Genomic DNA, 17,556 nt, shown 5'->3' with positions numbered 1-17,556 from the left:
ACTTAAGCTAGGCCCACCACAGTCCAATGGCTGGGTACACTTAAGCTAGGCCCACCACAGTCCAATGGCTGGGAACACTTAAGCTAGGTCCACCACAGTCCAATGGCTGGGTACACCTAAGCTAGGCCCACCACAGTCCAATGTCTGGGCAGACGTCAGCTAGAAGAACACAAGCTTCTGGAACGGAAATGACCCATAGATGTTACAGTGTTTAGTAATTACAGTTGTGCTATTAGAGTTGAAATGGGGTAGCAGAGGCAAGACAGTGAGGCATGTGTTAACATCTGCCTGGTGGGGAGGCCTACAGCTCAGGCCCCTGGATGTTCCTACACACTCATCCCTGTCCCCTGAGCACTGGCATTAGCCCTCAGGAGATTCCCCCAGCTGCCCTCATCATCCACACAGGTACACCACATGCATACACAAAACAACAAAAACAAATCTGGGCAATATAATCAGAGACCATGGATGAAGAACCAACCAGCCCACGCACCCCCACCAACCAGTAGTCACAGTTAAACGCTTGATAGCCTGTGGCCACTTCACACTGTTCCATTCAGAGTTCACACAGACCAACTCCATCTCTGGTTAAGCACTCTTCCGGTTGAGGTTCCTCTGCCTGTGTTGAGCATGAGTAATGGGTTTAAGGTTAACAGCCAGGTCAAATGGGCCTTCAGGGACTCCTCCCTGGTCGTCCTGACCCAGTGACAGGCTGTGATGTGGGGTAAAGTCCTCTCCTCTCTGGGCCTCCCTCAGGCACCTGTGGAGCATAAACACACCGGAGAGCAGCAGGGAACAGGGCCTTCCTTTACAGCTGGGCCCCCTGCCCCTGTCCTGTGTTTGGGTTTCTCTCAACCGAAAACATCCCCCTAACAGACAATCCAGGCCACCTCTAACCCATGCCAGCTCCCTCCAGCCCAGACCGAAAACATCCCCTAACAGACAATCCAGGCCACCTCTAACCCATGCCAGCTCCCTCCAGCCCAGACCGAAAACATCCCCTAACAGACGATCCAGGCCCAAATACACACCCTGGGTCCCAGGCGCCATGGGAAGGGCCTACCCCCCTCCCCCCTGGCTGTCAGGAGGAGGCCACAATGGTCCCAGAGCTGTTTAATGTTTATCTATGCCCCACTTCCTCTGTTCCAACTCAGTCTGTCACTCAAGTGACCACAGGATTCTAGTGGTCATCCTGTGTCTGAAGCAGAGAGTAACGACTCCAAGAGTTGTAGACTGGAGACCATCATTGGCGTCATCCTACTAATGAAAACATGCAAATGTGGAGGTAGACTAAATTAGTATTTGGCGGTTACTAATCCTAAATCAACAAGTAAATGAATATTTTGAGAGAGTGTGTGCCTGACTGTGTGTCTGTGCCTGTCTGTGTGTCTGTGCCTGTCTGTGTGTCTGTGCCTGTCTGTGTGTCTGTGCCTGTCTGTGTGTCTGTGCCTGTCTGTGTGTCTGTGCCTGTCTGTGTGTGTGTGTGATTGCAGTTTTATTCAGATGATGATCTTGTCCTATTTATAAGAGCTGTATACATGCAGCAACTTTGACTGCTCAGTCAAATTATTCAGTGCTTACTACATGGGCCGGAGCGCAACCCACTGGGGGACCACAAACAAATGAGAGAATTATTCAGGGTTTAAAACGCTTAAAACGCCCACTTCAGCAGAGCCTTTTAAGTGTGTGATTAAAACGGGCACTGAGCTTCACATGGAATGCTCAGCGGAACCCAACGCCACTACAGGAGTTTCTGTCCCTCTCAATCTCCCCCTCTCCTTCTCTCCCACTCCTATACATGGTCCTGCCTCACACGCGCCGTCTTTACCAAGTCTTCCTGTCCCATATAACATCCATTACTACCAACACTCTCTGTGACCATCCCTTTTCAATCAGCCAGTGTAAAACAAAAATGGGGATATAGCTTACAGATAGATCAGATGTAGGATCTGAATTTGATCACTTTTGCAAAGCAGGAAATGCAAACTTGTAGTGCATTTGAGTTTTTAAAATGCTTCTAAAAAGTTTGTCATTTCCAATTTGAAATTTCAGACTTGATTTTCCCGAACGAAAAATATATCAACTCCTAAAAAAAAATCCATTAATTATATTCCACATTTCATTTTGCTGCAAGATTATTTTCCTGCTGTAGGAAACTGGCTCAAATTAAGATCCTACATCTACAATTACTTTCTAGATCTGTTGTTCTGTGTCTGATGCATCCACACATCAAAAGGATAAAGAGAAGCGAGCATCTCATCTCAGCGTGATTAGCTCTATATTTAGATGGTTAATCTGCTAAATTAGGCCTTTCACTGATACTTAATATGCACACACTCATCAATTCGAAAAGCTATCTCAAAACCGGAAACTATAAACTCTGTTACAAACCAAATGGCAAAGAGAAAAAAGCACTAATATCTACCAGTGGTCCATAGTGTTAAAATTACACAAAAAAAAGTCTCTATTGGCATACTGAACATACAAACAACTCCTACTGAAAGCCAAGCATCATAAGAGAACAGAGAGGAGAAGATAAACACTTACAATTGATCCTGGGATATTTGTAGCTCCACAGTGAGCAGATATTTGGAGAAACAAAGCCCAAATCTCAGCTGCTAATCCTTGGGGATTCAGAGCACATTCCAGGGACTGCTTTGATCTCCTGAGTGCATCCGGACAGCCCATCCTAGACACACACGCATCCTCATACACGTCTCATGCCGTCCCCCCTGCAACACCCCCATAACTCACATGCTCAATCACTATTTTTACACGTATAAAGAATCAGATCAAAACATCACACAGACATGGAACCCAACAATAAACTGAGAAAAATGAACAATATTGTGAAGATACTCAACCTAAAATGAATGGCGAACCATGTGAGATGTATCATAACACACAACAGAAAGTTGTAAACAGGACCAACAGTTCTATTGTCTGTGTATCATGTATTATTATTATTATTTCTACCTCATTTAGCATATCATTATCATCTCCTTTCACCAAAACCATTTCCGGCAGTCCCATTCACAACACCCAATGAGGGTTATCTGCTTCACATTGTCACATAGGGTGAAATTCCTCCAGCTATATAATCTGTGACACACGATCGGGGAAGTGACATTAATGACACCTGCATCTCCTCTCCCTCCCAGTCCCCCAGATACGTAAACGACAACCCAAGACTTCCTCTTCCCTCTTCTATCCTCATTGGAATAACACAGAGCCAGGTGCATGTACCCCTACTCCCCAGCCCTCTCCCCAAAGGCAAACACTTTATTTTCTTAAACCACAACTCCAAACTTCTCCCAGCCTTTCCAAAGGCCAACACCAGGGGGGTGTGGAGACGTACAGCCTATTGGGAGAGGGGCATATGACACACTGTCACTCACAGCACGCAGGGAGACAGCTGGTGGGAACAGCACGGGCATGGGGAGAGGACAGAAAGCGAGAGAGAGAGGACATAAAGCGAGAAAGGAAGAGAGGAGTCTGCATTTGAAAGGTGCATCCAGCACTGAGACAAGGACCTTGTGCTTTTGCGAAGACAATAAAAAAAACACTACAGGAGAAGAAGTAAGAAAAGAAGCCCAGCCATGTCTTTTATCAGACTCAGAGGCTGAGGGTAGCACATTTAAAAGCTTTACTTCAAAAATCAGAGCGCTGGCACCCAGTGAGAAACACAGGGATTTGGGCAGAAGTTCTACTCTGAGATTCATTTCGGAATGCTGTTAGTTGTCAGATGTACCTTAAGATATTTTGTCCCAGTTTTGTATGGGTTTAGAACCTAAGCCTTAGATGGAAGGTTTTGAAAATGTGCTTTGGAATTGTCAGCTCAGAGCAGGAGTTTGGCGACTCCAGCAGTAGCATCACTGGGGGCTTCCTTTTACTACACAGAGGGTTAGGTCTCACAGAGGGGGCCTCTATATATCCACCTCCCTGGCACACTTCAAATGCAGTCTAATTTCATCAGCAACAACCAGGCAAGGCCACAGGGTAAACACAAGAAACAGATGGAGCCTGAGAGGGAAAATAGGAAAGGAGAGAGCTGAGATGGGGGGAGGGGGCTTTAGGGAGGAGGAAAGTTACTTGGCAAGGGTGTGGGGGAAAAAGCCTTAACAAATCATCAAATGAATTCTTTGCAACTTGCTTTCAGCACATTGCAAATTCCCTAGACAGACCGCTGGCTTAGGGTACAACTCATAACACTGCCTGAAGAGGACAGGAGAAGACCGGGGAGGGCAGGAGACCTTCAACACCCGGGCTAAGAGACTTGTTAAGACCCAACAAACCAGACCAGACAGGCATTGGAACTGCCAAATCATAAACTGTTGACTTCTCTACTTCTTCTTAATCATCTAAATTACAAAACGTTATGGGAGATATAAAAACAGCATAGTAAAAAACAAACTGTGCTTAGAGTCAGAATTAAAGCTGGAATCCTTAGTGGTGAAAATGACATCTGTTTGGAATAACACAGCAACAAAGAAGTTACTGCGAAGAACAAACAGTTTTTTCCCCCTCAGACATTATTGCACGTGCGATAGAACTGCAGATTAAGTACTGCAATTTTTCCCCCCAAACTGCTCATTTCATTTGGATGCTGCTCACCTCCGGTTGTCAACAAAACAAAAAGAATAACAAAGGCACTGGGGCAAACAGTGGCGCTGTTTCCCCTAATGTGGATTATATCTTTAAAGGGCCATAGTCTGGAGAGAACATGTACCCAGCTCACCTGTTGTGGACCTCACATTACAATACCAGCTGTCCTTACTGCTCAGTTCCAAATAAAATAGCTCTGTTAACTTACATTGGGATTTCAAATAATACATACGAACGAGTTAAAATCATCTATATGCAAGAAAAGTTATCTTGACTCTGGAGTCTCTCCTCTTCCTATCTCTCCCCCTACCACATAACACAACTCAATGCATATATACCTCAACCAATGATAACAGCCGTGCTAATATAATCAGCTCTACAAAACAAACATGTTCCATATATGGGCATTTCATTTTAACGGAGGTAGGCTATGGCAGTAATCCCCTCTCTCCCTTCAAGAATATGATAGTTTGGTTTGGGAGGTTTCAGATCAAAAGGATTCCAGTCTCAGACTCCCCACTGCTGCCACCATCTGACCCACATTCTCCGGGACCCCAGTTCAGCCGGGAGGCAAAAAGAACGGCCTATAAAGTATATGTATCCTATACAACATGGGCTGCTTTTAAAAGAGGGTTGTTTGCATTGCATTCTCACCTAGCTAAGGTTTTAGCCCCTTTTCATTTGACAATGCTATGGGGTTAGGGTATTTACTATGACTTATGGAAAGCAGTAACTTCCACAAACTTCCTGTCAAGTTTTGTAATGCTAACGCTTCATAATAAGGTTAAGTTATAGATCATTTATAAAGACATATGCTAGTAAATATCTCACCATTTAAAAAAATATAATGTAATTTCAAGCATTGTCATACTTAGCTGTTTTAAAATTTAAAAGAAATCTACAATGCCAAATGGTCCCTAAATAAACAACACATGAACTGCCATGTCAAAGCAAGCAAACAAAATATTCAAAACTTTACAATGAAATATTTCAGGGTCGAAAGACAACTTTGTTGAAGGGGAAAAAACAAAGGGAAAAGCATCCAAATAAATATTGATGTCTTGGAACACATTTCGCCTTATTCTATCAATTTTCCCGCAGCGCTGTGAAAGCCATTAGGCACATAGAATTAAATCATTTATAAAACAGAAAACTCTGCGAGCCCAAATTGTTCAAAACCATCCAACTTTTTCAGTGGGGTTCCTTTTCCATCCGTGCCAAATATCACTTCACACCATCTGGGGAATGAAAAAGAGCTCCACAAAACAATCCCACCCTTTCACATGTATCCCACAATTCCCTCTGGTGAGTCTGCTGAACTGAAGAGGGCCCATAGATACCCTAACTGTGCTCAGAGGGCTGCTACACTACACGGAACAGAACACCGAACCCCATCCTACCCCGATGATGATGTCATAAGGAGGGTCCGATTACAATATGAAGATGTTTATTAGAGGCCTGACAGCATGTCAGGCTTAGTGGCTTTGACACCATGTGCATGCAACAAGCAGACCTGAGGCTGACCCCATCACGGCACTCAGTGCTACACTTGATCACTCGCACTTCAATACAAACTGGGCATAAGTCATAAAAATCTCAGCCCGCTGCTTTTCTCGTAGCCCTCCCTGGGCTAACAGAGCCTCTCACCTTCACAGCCCGCTGCTTTTCTCGTAGCCCTCCCTGGGCTAACAGAGCCTCACACCTTCACAGCCCGCTGCTTTTCTCGTAGCCCTCCCTGGGCTAACAGAGCCTCACACCTTCACAGCCCGCTGCTTTTCTCGTAGCCCTCCCTGGGCTAATAGAGCCTCTCACCTTCACAGCCCGCTGCTTTTCTCGTAGCCCTCCCTGGGCTAACAGAGCCTCACACCTTCACAGCCCGCTGCTTTTCTCGTAGCCCTCCCTGGGCTAACAGAGCCTCTCACCTTCACAGCCCGCTGCTTTTCTCGTAGCCCTCCCTGGGCTAACAGAGCCTCACACCTTCACAGCCCGCTGCTTTTCTCGTAGCCCTCCCTGGGCTAACAGAGCCTCACACCTTCACAGCCCGCTGCTTTTCTCGTAGCCCTCCTGGGCTAACAGAGCCTCACACCTTCACAGCCCGCTGCTTTTCTCGTAGCCCTCCCTGGGCTAACAGAGCCTCTCACCTTCACAGCCCGCTGCTTTTCTCGTAGCCCTCCCTGGGCTCACAACAGAGCCTCTCACCTTCACAGCCCGCTGCTTTTCTCGTAGCCCTCCCTGGGCTAACAGAGCCTCTCACCTTCACAGCCCGCTGCTTTTCTCGTAGCCCTCCCTGGGCTAACAGAGCCTCACACCTTCACAGCCCGCTGCTTTTCTCGTAGCCCTCCCTGGGCTAACAGAGCCTCACACCTTCACAGCCCGCTGCTTTTCTCGTAGCCCTCCCTGGGCTAACAGAGCCTCTCACCTTCACAGCCCGCTGCTTTTCTCGTAGCCCTCCCTGGGCTAACAGAGCCTCTCACCTTCACAGCCCGCTGCTTTTCTCGTAGCCCTCCCTGGGCTAACAGAGCCTCACACCTTCACAGCCCGCTGCTTTTCTCGTAGCCCTCCCTGGGCTAACAGAGCCTCACACCTTCACAGCCCGCTGCTTTTCTCGTAGCCCTCCCTGGGCTAACAGAGCCTCACACCTTCACAGCCCGCTGCTTTTCTCGTAGCCCTCCCTGGGCTAACAGAGCCTCTCACCTCACACACCTTCACAGCCCGCTGCTTTTCTCGTAGCCCTCCCTGGGCTAACAGAGCCTCTCACCTTCACAGCCCGCTGCTTTTCTCGTAGCCCTCCCTGGGCTAACAGAGCCTCTCACCTTCACAGCCCGCTGCTTTTCTCGTAGCCCTCCCTGGGCTAACAGAGCCTCTCACCTTCACAGCCCGCTGCTTTTCTTTCTCCCTGGGCTAACAGAGCCCTCCCTGGGCTAACAGAGCCTCTCACCTTCACAGCCCGCTGCTTTTCTCGTAGCCCTCCCTGGGCTAACAGAGCCTCACACCTTCACAGCCCGCTGCTTTTCTCGTAGCCCTCCCTGGGCTAACAGAGCCTCACACCTTCACAGCCCGCTGCTTTTCTCGTAGCCCTCCCTGGGCTAACAGAGCCTCACACCTTCACAGCCCGCTGCTTTTCTCGTAGCCCTCCCTGGGCTAACAGAGCCTCACACCTTCACAGCCCGCTGCTTTTCTCGTAGCCCTCCCTGGGCTAACAGAGCCTCACACCTTCACAGCCCGCTGCTTTTCTCGTAGCCCTCCCTGGGCTAACAGAGCCCTCACACCTTCACAGCCCGCTGCTTTTCTCGTAGCCCTCCCTGGGCTAACAGAGCCTCACACCTTCACAGCCCGCTGCTTTTCTCGTAGCCCTCCCTGGGCTAACAGAGCCTCACACCTTCACAGCCCGCTGCTTTTCTCGTAGCCCTCCCTGGGCTAACAGAGCCTCTCACCTTCACAGCCCGCTGCTTTTTTCCCTGGGCTAACAGAGCCTCTCACCTTCACAGCCCCTGCTTTTCCCTGGGCTAACAGAGCCTCACACCTTCACAGCCCGCTGCTTTTCTCGTAGCCCTCCCTGGGCTAACAGAGCCGCTCACCTTCACAGCCCGCTGCTTTTCTCGTAGCCCTCCCTGGGCTAATAGAGCCTCACACCTTCACAGCCCGCTGCTTTTCTCGTAGCCCTCACTGGGCTAATAGAGCCTCACACCTTCACAGCCCGCTGCTTTTCTCGTAGCCCTCCCTGGGCTAATAGAGCCTCACACCTTCACAGCCCGCTGCTTTTCTCGTAGCCCTCCCTGGGCTAACAGAGCCTCACACCTTCACAGCCCGCTGCTTTTCTCGTAGCCCTCCCTGGGCTAACAGAGCCTCTCACCTTCACAGCCCGCTGCTTTTCTCGTAGCCCTCCCTGGGCTAACAGAGCCCTCACACCTTCACAGCCTCACACCTTCACAGCCCGCTGCTTTTCTCGTAGCCCTCCCTGGGCTAATAGAGCCTCACACCTTCACAGCCCGCTGCTTTTCTCGTAGCCCTCCCTGGGCTAACAGAGCCTCACACCTTCACAGCCCGCTGCTTTTCTCGTAGCCCTCCCTGGGCTAATAGAGCCTCACACCTTCACAGCCCGCTGCTTTTCTCGTAGCCCTCCCTGGGCTAACAGAGCCTCACACCTTCACAACAACTGTGTACTTTATTTTGCCAGTGTGATGATTGTCACTCCCTGAAGGAGTCCTTGACTTGGCTCCTCACCAGCATATCCCTGTGTCTTCCTCATACCAGAGACATTTAAATGAAATGAACCAGACTGGTCTGGTATGCGCTGCTATTGGTCACTTCCTTATGATAATGACAAAATAATGACAAATCAGAAGAAGCAACACAAAATGAGGCATATGCAATCACATAAAAGATTCAGTTTAGATACATTGCTTTGTGTGCATTGCCAAAGCGTCAAAGTGCTGAGGTAATACATGCTTGGGATAATCCAACCAGAGAAACAACGGCAAACGGTTAGAACCTCTCATTCAGTTAACACAAGGCTTTTCATGCACACAAGCATGAACAGCTCACTAGAAATGCAATGTCCATGAAATAGTGTGACATGATTCTCATTGAACGCAACTGCAGCATCAAATGTAGCATGTAAACATCCTAATGGTGGTATGTCTGTGGTCACAACATGATGGCCACTTTGCTGGACAGAGTGTATTAGCTTCCCTCTGTTCCAGTGGGCTGAGTGAGCTCAGTAGCTGAGAAGTGGAAAAGTCCTGGTGGATTTTTTGATGAGCTCTCAATCCTCAAAAATACTGCCTTTGAGAAGTGAGCATCCCTAACCAAAGAGGCTTACACCCAGCTCCTCTGAAGCTTTTCCAAAAAAGGATTTCTCCTCTCGACAACAACACAGGTTACGTGCCAAATGGCACCCTATTCACTATATAGTGCACTACTTTTGACCAGAGGGCTTTGGTTAAAAGTAGTGCACTATATAGGATATCGGGTGCCATTTGGGATACAACCACTGTGTGTTTACCGGGATGACAAATCTGAAACAGACATGACCTCCACCACCTCTATCCTAGCCTTACAATGCAGCCCTGTCACCGGTCTGTCAGACTGCAATGCTTTCAACTCAGCCGTGATCTATTGCCTAGAGTATAAACTTTAGCAGCATCTGTTCTTGGTGGTGTGACATTTGTTCCCATGCACCAAAGTGTCTGATGATAAGACAGTTACCAACGCAAGCAGTGTGTAGCAAGTCAGGGCTCCTTTTGTAAAAAGTTGTACCAGAATATGCTGTTTTGTACTGTATGTTGAAACAAACATGGCTGAAAGACTGAAAAGTGCTGTGGGAAAGATATTTGTTAATAGAGAGGTTTAAACACAATTCTACAAAGTTTTCCCTCTTAAATATTTGGTCTATCATGTATATGGGGCCAAGTGTGTACTGTCAACAGCCATGTCATTGTGATAACATGTCACACTTATTCTCCAGAATCACAAAACACACAACATCCTTACAAACTGTTTGCAATGGAATGAAATTAACACACTGATAAGAATTTCACAGATCACAAACGTCTTCCTCTTCTTGCACACTGAATAGCAGCTTTTATCTTTCTTGCCACTTTAAGAGACTTTAATGTGCCACTGCATTCAATGAGAGTCAAGAATGTCTATCTGTTGTCTAGCCAACAAAGCAAATAAAGATGATCTAAACAAAACAATACATATGCAAACTAGTCGTGTGATGTCAGCTTTATATTATCAATCATTTACCATTTTTTAATTGAGATTATTAGTCTAGCCTATAACTTTCCCTCAACTAGCCTATAACTAAACACACTGCTACTTTCTTTTTACAACATTTCTGGTTCTCTTTTCAACTTCTGCATGATGCACAGAAAAAATAGAAATAAGAAACATTTCTTGAGAATGTCATTGAATAAGTCTATGTCAACAGCAAAATTGAGAAAAATTAAGCAGGCAACATCTGAAGATTTGGTTGGCTATTTATCAGGTATTATCGTTCCATTGATGTATTGCAATAAGGTGACTGAGAATCTACCATTGTATTTTTTTTAATGAACTTAATTCGAAACAACCGATAAACTCAGTTAAACTTTAGACTAGTAAAAATAAATGCAGCCTTGGCTAAGCCTCGAAAGGGAACCTAAGAAAGTTAGGACCGTCCAGGCTTCATTGTATCAACATCAAACTGAGATTTTCAAAAATAAGATTGTTATCATAATAATTTATTTAAACTTTTTTTTTTTTTAACTTACCCGAGTAGACAAGCCGCACTTATTCGTGTGGTGACAGTCCTGTTGCTCAAGCCGCGAACCCGTGCAATAGTATTTCTGTTTCACGAGCCAATCGTCAATTCCTTTCCTTGCCAAACAGGCATTAACTACAAAACTGTCGCCTGAAATCAACAGAAAATGTGCGTTATTGCAATGTAAACAACATGTTACGGGTAGGTTACAATGTAACATATTTCTTCAGAATTGTGCTTTTTTCATAATTTTCTTGACTTCGTCTGATGTTGTCAACGAGTCGGTCATTATTGGTGCATGGATAAATGGAATGATAGACTGGACATACTTTTAACAATGTATATTTTCAACAAATATAATAAAATATAGACAAATGTATAGCCTGTCCTAAATCTAGGCCTGTGGGCTACTCACCCTCCGGACTTTCCCTCGGTTTACAAATCGCAGCTTTTCGGGACAATTGTCGAGAGAAACAGAGAACATAAAGATAGGCATTACTCAAAGGCATTACTCAAAAGTATTATCGCAAGTGAGCATTCAAATCAACGATTAGGGGTGACATGTTTCGGTAAAACATCATATCTTACCATGTTTCGAGTGAAGTTTACCCATTTCTCTGCATTGAGTTGGGATTGAAAAACATCAAATGTATTTATAATCCAGAAATCAGCGATATCCAGACGATACAAGAAGCGTCCGTAAAGAAAGCAGCAGGCTGCACTCTACACATCCTACGGCAACAGCGCCACACCAGCCTTTGATCCGAAGAAAGCTCCCTCCTTCGTCTCCCTTCCAAGCGTAAAGGAGGCGGTTACCAAAACCCGCACTTCAACCGCTGAATGAACATGATTGACACCTCGCCCAAGATTAGTCGATTTGCAGGCAGGCCCTCTTCTGTTTTATTGGACGAAGGCGGCACATGAAAGCCAGCTGAGATTCTTTCGGAGTTTCCAAATATAAAAAGAGCAGCAATGCAGCAGCCCCCGTCACCACTACCACCATTCCCAGCCAGCCAAGTAGGCGCAGTGGTCGAAGAGCAGCGCAATGGCGCTTTAAATGATATTTCGCAGGACGATAAAAAATAAACATAATATTTTATGAATCATACAAACGGTTGGATTAATTGCTACCTATAATAACTTGTTTACACATTTTTTTCATAGTTCACACGGTGGGAGAGAGTCCTGAAAAAACACAAACTAATATTTATAGAATACAACTTATAATATTTATGGCACTTATAGAACACTTTGTGATCCCAGTTTTAAAACTAAAATAAACACAAGACAAACTCATTTGGGGCATACATTTGATAAACCAGAAATGCCCTTCAGACATTTTACAACATACTATATGAGCCTCAAAAAGAAAGGAGGACCAAGGCACTCTTCATATAATTCATTAAAATGCCTTTATTAGTATGGCATGTTCAATAGAAACAACGTTTCTTTTTTAAACGACGCGTTTCGGCTGCATGGCCTTCGTCAAGGGAGTACAAAAAAACACAAAAATACTAGATGAGCCTGTTGACAGCACAGTTTTGAGACACATCACATTTTTTTATGTATATAATACTAGCTACATTTAAAATCTCATGAAGTCCCATACAACTTTGAAATTTGTTCAAGGTCTTACAAAAAAAAAGACAATTATTACTTTAACAAAAAAAGTGCACAATTTCACAGGATGGGTCCCACGTGGCCCAAGTGTAATGGCCCCTAAATGATCCCGGGCCTCTATAACAGTCAAGGCTATGTTTAAGTTTACAGGCCTGGTCAGCCTCCTGCAGAAGTTTAGATCTACCAAGCCATGCAGCCACCTGCACCACCAACCCACATGCCTGGACAGTGTGCGAATTACGGGAGGCAGGGGGGCTCAGACCCCCGAATGAGACATGAGCTCCCCTTAATGCAACAAAAGTCAAACTTTGGGGGGTCTCTAATTTAACCACTCTCCTACTTGTTTAAAATGCAATGTTGTATTGATGCAGTGGTAAATATGAAATTAAAAGCTTATTCCAAATTAAATCAACACCCCACACCTATGTTATGGTTTAAACAAGTGGCAGTTGGTTCAGGTTCTTTCAATCACATCTTTCTACTCCCCCTATCTGTCTGTCTTGAGCTTTCACAAGCAAACTTGCAACAGTATCAACTGGGTCCAGCAAACTTGCAACAGTATCAACTGGGTCCAGCAAACTTGCAACATTGTTTCAACTGGGCCCTCACAGTTTCCCACACAGATGGGCTCGGGACAGACACAGCTGTATTTGAGTCCCGTATTTCAGCAGATGAGCTCGGGACAGACCCAGCTGTATTTGAGTCCCGTATTTCAGCAGATGAGCTCGGGACAGACACAGCTGTATTTGAGTCCCGTATTGCAGCAGATGAGCTCGGGACAGACACAGCTGTATTTGAGTCCCGTATTTCAGCCCCTTTTCAGGACTCCCAACTTTTCTTTTCACAAAAAATATACATTTGTCAGCAAGACACATCAATTAATTCAGGCTACAAGAGTGTAGATCTGATGACAATAACTGAATGTCATCGTGCTACACTTTATGGTGTTTTGGAACATATGTCACTTTCCGAACGCACTAGACAGCCATTTCTTATAGCCTTTAGCCGTACACGTATCTTATTCCTCCTCTATTCCTCTGGTGATGTAGAGGTTAACCCAGGCCCTGCAGCCCCTAGCTCCACTCCCATTCCCCAGCCCTCTCATTTGTTGACTTATGTTTTTTTTTTTGTTTTTTTTGCCTTTATTTAACCAGGTAGGCTAGTTGAGAACAAGTTCTCATTTACAACTGCAACCTGGCCAAGAAAAAGCAAAGCAGTTCGAAACATACAACAACACAGAGTTACACATGGAGTAAACAAACATACAATCAATAATACAGTAGAAAAAGTCTATATACAGTGTGTGCAAATGAGGTAAGATAAGGGAGGTAAGGCAATATATAGGCCATGGTGGCGAAGTAATTACAGTTAAACAATCAATTAAACACTGGAGTGATAGATGTGCAGAAGATGAATGTGCAAGTAGAGTTACTGGTGTGCAAAGGAGCAAGATAAATTAATAAATACAATATGGGGATGAGGTTGTTGGATGGGCTATTTACAGATGGGCTATGGACAGGTGCAGTGATCTGTGAGCTGCTCTGACAGCTGGTGCTTAAAGTTAGGACTCCCAACTTTTCTTTTCACCAAAAATATACGTTTGTCAGCAAGACACATCAATTAATTCAGGCTTCAAGAGTGTAGATCTGATGACAATAACTGAAGGTCATCGTGCTACACTTTATGGTGTTTTGGAACATATGTCACTTTCCGAACGCACTAGACAGCCAGTTCTTATAGCCTTTAGCCGTACACTTATCTTATTCCTCCTCTATTCCTCTGGTGATGTAGAGGTTAACCCAGGCCCTGCAGCCCCTAGCTCCACTCCCATTCCCCAGCCCTCTCATTTGTTGACTTATGTTGTTTTTTTGCCTTTATTTAACCAAGTAGGCTAGTTGAGAACAAGTTCTCATTTACAACTGCAACCTGGCCAAGAAAAAGCAAAGCAGTTCGAAACATACAACAACACAGAGTTACACATGGAGTAAACAAACATACAATCAATAATACAGTAGAAAAAGTCTATATACAGTGTGTGCAAATGAGGTAAGATAAGGGAGGTAAGGCAATATATAGGCCATGGTGGCGAAGTAATTACAGTTAAAACAAGCAATTAAACACTGGAGTGATAGATGTGCAGAAGATGAATGTGCAAGTAGAGATACTGGTGTGCAAAGGAGCAAGATAAATTAATAAATACAGTATGGGGATGAGGTAGTTGGATGGGCTATTTACAGATGGGCTATGGACAGGTGCAGTGATCTGTGAGCTGCTCTGACAGCTGGTGCTTAAAGTTAGTGAGGGAGATATGAGTCTCCAGCTTCAGTGATTTTTGCAGTTCATTCCAGTCATTGGCAGCAGAGAACTGTAAGGAAAGGCGGCCAAAGGAGGAATTGGCTTTGGGGGTGACCAGTGAAATATACCTGCTGGAGCGCGTGCTATGGGTGGGTGCTGCTATGGTGACCAGTGAGCTGAGATAGGGCGGAGCTTTACCAAGCAAAGACTTGTAGATGACCTGGAGCCAGTGGGTTTGGCAACGAGTATGAAGCGAGGGCCAGCCAACGAGAGCTTACAGGTCGGAGTGGTGGGTAGTATATGGGGCTTTGGTGACAAAACGAATGGCACTATCATATACTGTATCCAATTTGTTGAGTGTTGGAGGCTATTTTGTAAATCACATCACCGAAATCGAGGATCGGTAGGATATTCAGTTTTACAAGGGTATGTTTGGCAGCATGAGTGAAGGATGCTTTGTTGCGAAATAGAAAGCTGATTCTAGATTTAATTTTGGATTGGAGATGCTTAATGTGAGTCTGGAAGGAGAGTTTACATTCTAACCAGACACCTAGGTATTTGTAGTTGTCCATATATTCTAAGTCAGAACCGTCCAGAGTAGTGATGCTGGGCGGGCGGGCAGGTGAAGGCAGCGATCGGTTGAAGAGCATGCATTTAGTTTTACTTGCATTTAAGAGCAGTTGGAGGCCCCGGAAGGAGAGTTGTATGCCATTGAAGCTCGTCTGGAGTTTTGTTAACATAGTGTCCAAAGAAGGGCCAGAAGTATACAGAATGGTGTCGTCTGCGTAGAGGTGGATCAGAGAATCACCAGCAGCAAGAGCAACATCATAGATGTATACAGAGAAGAGAGTCTGCCCGAGAATTGAACCCTGCGGCACCCCCATAGAGACTGCCAGAGGTCCGGACAACAGGCCCTCCGATTTGATATACTGAACTCTATCTGAGAAGTAGTTGGTGAAGCAGGCGAGGCAGTCATTTGAGAAACCAAGGCTGATGAGTCTGCCGATAAGAATGTGGTGATTGACAGAGTCGGAAGCCAGAGTCGAAATGGTCGGTAATCTGTTTGTTAACTTGGCTTTCGAAGACCTTAGAAAGGCAGGAGAATAATAGCACCTCCTCCCAGCTGCCCACTGCACTGAGGATTGGAAACATTGTCACCACTGATAAATCTAAGATAATTGATCATTTCAATAAGCATTTTTCTACGGCTGGCCATGCTTTCCAACTGGCTACCCCTACCCCAGCCAACATCTCAGTACCCCCTGCAGCAACTTGCCCAACTCAGCTCACTGGTCACCATAGCAACACCCACCCATAGCACGCACTCCAGCAGGTATATTTCACTGGTCATCCCCAAAGCCAACACTTCCTTTGGCAGCCTTTCCTTACAGTTCTCTGCTGCCAAAGACTGGAACAAGTTGCAAAAATCACTGAAGCTGGAGTCTTATATCTCCCTCTCTAACTTTAAGCATCAGCTGTCAGAGCAGCTTACCGATCACTGTACCTGTACACAGCCAGTCTGTAAATAGCACACCCAACTACCTCATCCCCATATTGTTTTATATCCTCTTGCTCTTTTGCACCCCAGTATCTCTACTTGCACATCTTCATCTACACATCTATCACTCCAGTGTTAATGCTAAATTGCAATTATTTCTCCTCTATGGCCTATTTATTGCCTTACCTCCCTACTCTTCTACATTGCACATGCTGTACATAGATTTTTGTATTGTGTAATTTGACTGTTCATTTGTTTATGTGTAACTCTGTTTTTTTTTTTTGCACTGCTTTGCTTTATCTTGGCCAGGTCGCAGTTGTAAATGAAAACTTACCTGGTTAAATAAAAAATAAAAAATCCATTAACCTAATGGCTGGTGCACAGTACACTGTTTGGAAGCTGGAATATTTTGGAGTGGACGAATATGCACAGGTAGTCTAGTTTTTGAAGTAATTTGTTTAACAATCAGATGAAAACCTCACGACTGGTTTTTGTTCATGCCACATTAAAAGTTAATACATGTTTACTGTTAAAATATATGTATTTTCTATTAGGCTCATTCGATTTTTAGTGCACGGCACAAATAGGAAGTCCCTTGAAAAAAAAAGAGACCGCCAAATGTCACAGTATAATTCTCACTCTGTGCCTGGGTGTGCAGCTCCACGGCCTGCTCTCTGCTAGTCCTTCCCTGGGGCTCAAGACTCCAGGCCTGGCTTGCACTCTGCTGGTCCTACCCTGAATTCTTTACATTTATTTAACTAGGCAAGTCAGTTAAGAACAAATTATTATTTACAATGATAGCCTATCGGGGAACAGTGGGTTAATTGCCTTGTTCAGAGGCAGAATTACAGATTATTTTTCAACTCAGGGATTTGATCCAGCATCCATTTAGTTACTGGCCCAACGATCTAACCACTAGCCTACCTCCCGCCCCAAAGGCTCCAGGCCATGCTCCATTAGCAGTGTCTGCCTCTGACAGGCCCTGGGCCCTGCTAAAGCGGATAAAATCACTGGCACCGGGGGCCTCCACCGAAATCTTAACTGCTGGCAGTAGCCGCAAATCCACTCCAGTCCAAAACCACTCCAGTCGACTACCTGCCTGCCTGCCTCTCAGACATGGTTCAGCAAGACCGAAGAGTGTAGTTTCTAAATCAGCCAGACCGGAGTCTATAGATCTGGCTGGATAAGAGTTGGTAGAGTGAGTTATGACACTGTGGAGTACGTGTTAGAGGAAGGGGGTCTTCTGTCTCTCCTTCACTGGAAACCTGTGGTCTCTCTCGCTCTGTGGTCT

At 45.4% G+C, this 17,556-nt stretch overlaps 1 protein-coding gene across 1 annotated transcript in view; it reads right to left on the bottom strand.

Annotated features, from left to right (window-relative positions):
* nkd1 (NKD inhibitor of WNT signaling pathway 1) overlaps positions 1-11,842 on the bottom strand; it is a 44,725-nt gene extending 32,883 nt beyond the window's left edge. The window contains exons 1-3 of the mRNA XM_029639585.2: positions 11,441-11,842; positions 11,268-11,300; positions 10,863-11,002 (exon numbers count right to left, since the gene is read on the bottom strand). Of these exons, the coding sequence (XP_029495445.1) occupies positions 10,863-11,002; positions 11,268-11,300; positions 11,441-11,465 (198 nt within the window). The 5' untranslated portion in view covers positions 11,466-11,842. The remainder of the gene's footprint in view (positions 1-10,862; positions 11,003-11,267; positions 11,301-11,440) is intronic.
* Between the last annotated feature and the right edge of the window lie 5,714 nt (positions 11,843-17,556).

This window comes from Oncorhynchus nerka, linkage group LG27, assembly GCF_034236695.1.
Source record: "Oncorhynchus nerka isolate Pitt River linkage group LG27, Oner_Uvic_2.0, whole genome shotgun sequence".
Lineage (NCBI taxonomy): Eukaryota > Metazoa > Chordata > Actinopteri > Salmoniformes > Salmonidae > Oncorhynchus > Oncorhynchus nerka.
The sequence above is the reverse complement of the archived record's forward strand: the minus strand, read 5'-3'. Positions and strand labels throughout refer to the sequence as shown.